At 33.0% G+C, this 6,252-nt stretch overlaps 1 protein-coding gene across 1 annotated transcript; it reads right to left on the bottom strand.

Annotated features, from left to right (window-relative positions):
* Positions 1–991: 991 nt before the first annotated feature.
* On the bottom strand, positions 992–4,041 carry LOC106459314 (2,3-bisphosphoglycerate-independent phosphoglycerate mutase-like). The gene has a single exon (XM_013918925.2). The coding sequence runs from the start codon at positions 3,853–3,855 to the stop codon at positions 2,332–2,334; it is 1,524 nt and encodes a 507-aa protein (XP_013774379.1). The 5' UTR covers positions 3,856–4,041; the 3' UTR covers positions 992–2,331.
* Positions 4,042–6,252: the final 2,211 nt, after the last annotated feature.

The raw sequence follows: 6,252 nt of genomic DNA, 5'->3' as shown, positions 1-6,252 counted from the left end.
AGAACTTGTAGCATTTCGCCACAATTTAATTCTTCGTATTGTTAGCCGACCACTGGGCAGCTTATACATAATTGAATAAATAGAGTTGTTTAACAACAAGTAAAAGCTTGGAATGGTCTATCCTTTCATTGGGGTGTGTGTCTGTGAGCCAGACTAGTCTCGGAGAATTCCACTCCTCATCAGTGTTCATTGGTGGTTACTGATGAGGAGTGGAATTCTCCGAAACTCGTCTGGCTCACAGACAGACACCCCAATGAAAGAATATACCGTTTCGAGCTTTTACTTGTTAAACAAATTTTTAAACAACTCTATTTATTCAAAGATACATAAATGTTATATCTTTGTTTAGGGTCTGACATTTTTTTTTATTCGTGACAAAGATTCACTCGTCAGAACGTTTAAATGTTTTCAGCTAATTAAAATACGTTACGCAAAACTGTTCCTTTTAGGAAATAGAAATAAAACGAATTAATCCCTTCACAAAAGTTCTAATACAATGTAATAACTATGAATGGTTGCATTCAACCCTGAATTCAAAAACTGGAAATTGTAGGACACTTTTTCTTAGATTTTTTGAGGAATTAGAGACAATTTTGTGTTTACATTTTTAGGGATTTGGACAGTACAATGCAAGAATGAAAAAGACTGGAAATAGAATCTTGAAATTAGAGGTGCTAGATTTAAGCTGTGAAAGCAAACATGCAGACTTGCTTCTCTACAAAATAATTTTTCAGATAGTTATCAACTTCTGGATAATTAGCCTAAGAGTTTGTACACTGTCAGCCGGAATATTAGTAGTTTGTTGTACTTGGATAGGTATGTTCCTTTTAAATGGCTACATTGAATATATATATATGTATTCAAAGATAATTTTTTTCTTTCTCAGAATAATAAATTTTAAGAAATATTTTCTTTCAAAGACACATATAAAAGTTTGGTTAAGTAGCAGCAGTCATGTATATATGTTGTAATAACATTCCACAGAAACCCCTTGAATATCATCATTCTTTAATACTTTCATAATCAAGGAACAAGTCAAAATACAAGGCCACTCCATAAATAAATTGGTCATTTTTTTTTCACAACATGTTCGAATTGTTTATGATCAACAAGAAGCCACCTAAACAAAACATTTTGTTTTTATGGAATTTCACAAAATTCAGATTTAACTGGCTGCAACTGAAACCATTCTTTGTTGTATTCAACTATTTGTGTTCTTGGTACTACAAATACTGTAATGATATGTAACTTGTTTTACTACATCTTTGTCCTTTGGCTAAAAACTCTATGCATAACTACAAAACAATTACATCTAATAAGCTAAAAAGAAAAAAAAAAAGAAGTGTTTATTTCAACACTTTTAATGAATACTCCTTTAAACTTTTCTTTTCAATATATATATATTTATTGAAATTTGTTTATAATATTTTATGCAGAAATTGTCTAATGAATCAAAATAAAGAAATAGCCCAGAAGCCTAGTCTCTATTATAAAAAAGAGAACTTGTTCATAAATCTTCAGTTATAAACCTAGTCCTAACTAATCCTAAATTTCACACACTGAAAGGTAAAAACATTAAGTTACATTCTGTGATTAAAAAAACTATTTTCTATAGAGCAATGAATATAAGTAACCCTAAATAACAAAACCAAAATGTTACAAAAATAACTTATATTATTCATTATTAGTAACCATTAAACTTGTAGTTATAAGCTCACGTGTACACTGCTATGGAAAAATTTTTGCTAGAATAAAAATAATCCTGATTTCTCTCTCTCCGTTGGATTAATGTGAAGAAACTAACACGTGTATATAAATTTTGAAAATGGTCAGTTTTTAGGAATCATAACATCCTGAACAATAGTTTAATTTCTTTCTTAAGTCACCATATCCTTAACACACAAAAATGACTTCAACATACTATGTATCAGCCCAGAACTGAAAGAACACAAGTGAAAACTTTTATCATCATTCATGGGATACAAAATAAACAAATGTAAATATACGTATGGCCAATTACAAAATATTTTTTAAAGAAAAAATTACTGGTTTTGTATAATTAATAAAAAAGAATACACAAAAAAATGCTCAATTTGTAAATTAACATGGAATGCAAAATGTATTAGGTTCTGAAAGTATTTATAAATCACTGATAAAAGGCAAATACAGTAATACACAAAATTATAAAATACTTAACAGAATATATTAATATGATTACCAATCAGTGTGACCTATATGCTATATAGTCACCAGCAAAAAAATACATAAGCAAATTTCCTATAAAAGCTAATAGTCCTAAGAAGTAAAGCATTTTTACAGGTAACCCTATCATTAAGCTAGAAGAGACTGTCCAGTCATTTCAGGAGGAATGTCGAGTCCCATTAAATCAAGGACAGTTGAAGCCACATCACAAAGTGCAGCATTATGCTCAATTTTTTTGAACTTCCGGTATCCTGTCATACAGAAAGGAACTCTGTTGGTTGTGTGTGCAGTAACTGGACCACCTTTTTCGTCAATCATTGTTTCTGCATTCCCATGATCAGCTGTAACAAGCATCACAAATCCATGCTTTTCACAGGCTTGTTGAATCATTCCTATAGCTCTATCAGTAGCTTCTACTGCTTTTAAAGCAGCTTCATAAACACCAGTGTGGCCTACCATGTCAGGAGGAGCAAAATTACACATAATAAATGGATATTTACCAGTCTCTATAGCCTTGACCATTTCTTGAGCTACCCCTTCACAGCTCATTTCTGGTTGCAGATCATATGTTGCAACCTTGGGAGATGGAACCATTTGTCGATCTTCAAGTGGAAATGCCTTTTCCTGACCCCCATTGAAGAAAAATGTAACATGGGCATACTTCTCTGTTTCTGCACAGTGAAATTGAGGTAGTTGCTTACATGAAATCCACTCTGACAGTACATTTTTTGGTATTTCTGGAGGATAGAGATTGGAAAATGGGAATTCCTTCTTGTATTTGGTCATTGTAAAAATATTTAGATTCTGAGCTACTTTGTCAGTTTCAAAATGCCTCTCTAGACCAAAAGCCTCGACAATTTGTCTCATGCGGTCAGAACGAAAATCAATAAAAACCAAGGTATCGTTATCTTGGATTAATCCAGACTGATCAAGAATAATAGGTTTAAGAAACTCATCAGTCTGTTTATCTTCTTGTGATTCATATCGTTTCTTAATTACTTCAATGACCTCTTCTGGTGATGTTTTCTCTCCAATTCCCTGGACCAGACCTTCGTACGCAATCTTGTTACGCTCATAACGCTTATCCCGATCCATCGCATAGTAGCGACCCATTATGGTGGCCAAAGAACCATACTCAAGTTCTTTGATTTTATCCAAAACCTGTTGAACATACGTTACACCACTAGTTGGGCTTGTGTCTCGGCCATCAGAAAAAAATTGAATATACGTGTTTGGAACTTTATGTGATTTGGCAGCTTCAAGTAGGGCAAACAAATGGTTAATATGAGAGTGAACTCCCCCATCACTTACTAAACCCAAGAAATGAAGTCGCCCATTGTTGGACTTGGCATAATTACATGCTTCCAAAACATACTTATTATCATAAATCTTCTTAGTTTCTACGTCCATATTGATTCTTACAATGTCTTGATATATAACTCTACCTGCACCGATGTTCATGTGTCCTACTTCGCTGTTGCCCATCAAACCAGCAGGTAAGCCTACCGATAGCCCAGAAGCATCTAAAGTGCAGTATTGGTCTGGAGCAGCTACAAGTTTATCCATTACCGGTGTACGTGCATTGAGAATTGCGTTCCCCATTTTATGATCGGAAATTCCCCAGCCGTCGATTACGATTAGGCACACACTCATTTTGTTCTATTATTATTATCAAGGAGAAACAAAATGTTAATTTCTAACGTGCAACCTCGAAAAAAGTTTTTGAATTTAGAATATTAATTGGACTTAAATTATAAGTAACTCTATTCCACTAAATTTTAGTCTAACGTCCTTTGTTCACCTTCATACCACATAAATCGACTAAACACCGGTTTGTATACTGATTGGCTGTCTTGAAAATTGCAGCGCCACCTGAACAGGATATATATGACATCATATATATGGGCGGAGTATTTCCACAGAATGAAAAAGTCAAGGATATATTTTTTGTCTTAACTCTTTTTTTTACAATGGAAGTAAACAGTTAAAAAATTGATGAAATTTTCAGAAAAGATGTAAAGATTTTTTTTTCAAATAGACTTCTTAATATTTCATTTTTGATTTAGATCCTTTCTTTGTCTCAAGTACACTGTATAGGATTACAAATCACGAATAAAATAAAAAAAAAACGAAGTTATCTTCACCCTACTCATTTAACTCATAAAACTAAAACATGAACAGATTTATAATAATTTGTTTTAAAAAGTACTTAGTGTTTTTCCACATGTTTATGAACCCATTCAAATAATAAATTTTAAAGGAAATTTGAAATTATTACGTCACACATTCTATCACACCATCTATGACGTAGCATTTAACTATTATCATCAATGGATGATTCACATTTTAAGGTGTGAATTTCTCTTGCATAGATTAGAAATGTGACTCTTGTAATTAAAGTGTGATTGATAACTAGACATATTTTTAATACTGTCATTTATAGAGTGGCCACATTACTATTAAAGCTTAGAAATAACATGCATGACAAAGATTTTTTGTTTTTATCGCTGGCTTAAGTCTCTTACTATACGTTAGTGTCGTGTAAACGAGTTATATAACTAAACTAAAACTATGACGAGAAATCTGTGGACCAAAACCAAAGTTGGCTCGCAATTTAAATTGTCTGTTGTTTCCTCTCTTACAGGAAATGGCCCGTTTTTTGTTGTTTTGTTTCTTCTGGATTTTACTAGTTACTCTGTTATCCAAAAATATCGAAAGAACAGAGACAGGTAAAGCAAGTTTGATAAAGTGCCTCGACTTTAATATACCATTTGGGGATAGTGTATTAATTGCTTTCTAATGAAAGAATGGATATTTTTGAAATTGTTTAATAAACAAATCTACAGAGAGTGTTTGAATATCCCCCATTTCTGATCGGTGCAATAAAATATCTTGCATTAAAACGAACTGTAAAGCTAACAACAGCAGTGCAATGAAACAACTTATACTGGTACAAAATCTTATAATTACTTGCAACTTCTGTTGACTACCATCTCAAAAAGAAATAGAAATGTTGTTAAGCGCAAAGCTATGTAATGAGTTATCAATGCTTTGCCCATCGGGGTATCGAAACTCGCACTATAAGCCCCCAAACTTACTACCGAGCCCACGTAGGTCGGTTAGAGATAAATACTGTTTATTTATTATTATTAACATTTTAGTTCAAGCATCATGTGCATCACCATCTCTTCCGTTTTAATTAATAATATAGGTATATTATTAATTAAATATAAGTTTGTTTGTTTGTTTGTTTTTTTTGAATTTCGCGCAAAGCTACACGAGGGCTATCTGCGCTAGCCGTCCCTAATTTAGCAGTGTAAGACTAGAGAGAAGGCAGCTAGTCATCACCACCCACCGCCAACTCTTCGGCTACTCTTTTACCAACGAATAGTGGGATTGACCGTAACATTATAACGCCCCCACGGCTGAAAGGGCGAACATGTTTGGTGGGACGGGGATGCGAACCCGCGACCCGCAGATTGCAAGTCGAGCGTCCTAACCATCTAGCCATGCCGGGCCCTAAATATAAGTATAACTCTACCGTGAATTTTTCGCGTTTATTAGTTATTGAGGTTGCTTTCATCTTGTTATTTCAAAACTGTCTTGTCTTTATACAGTATTATTGGTGAAAATTATGATAAATGTTTCTCACTTGTTACAATCCCGTATATTAAACTTTGTGCGACTATGATTTTAATGATAAATTATATATTACTATTTTTTAAACACGTTATTCACATGCATTCACTACAGTTTCTTTCTTTCTTTTTTTTACACTGTGCTCTTATTACGCATTAGTTAACCAGGAGCCGACTCAACGAAAGGAATTGAAATCTTGCTCAATATTCTTGGAACTTATGAGTGAAAGCCAAGAATAATTTATAATAGTAGGGCTCTCGCCTAAGCCCTGAATCAATTGTTACACTTGCCCCACCTATTCTTATGCCAATATATATTATATATTGCAAAAGGTAGTTTAAGATTCTGAAATGTGTGTGTGTATATATATATATATATATATATATATATTGTTAGTAATTATTTACAGTA

This window comes from Limulus polyphemus, unplaced genomic scaffold, assembly GCF_000517525.1.
Source record: "Limulus polyphemus unplaced genomic scaffold, Limulus_polyphemus-2.1.2 Scaffold591, whole genome shotgun sequence".
Taxonomy (NCBI): Eukaryota; Metazoa; Arthropoda; class Merostomata; order Xiphosura; family Limulidae; genus Limulus; species Limulus polyphemus.
The sequence above is the reverse complement of the archived record's forward strand: the minus strand, read 5'-3'. Positions and strand labels throughout refer to the sequence as shown.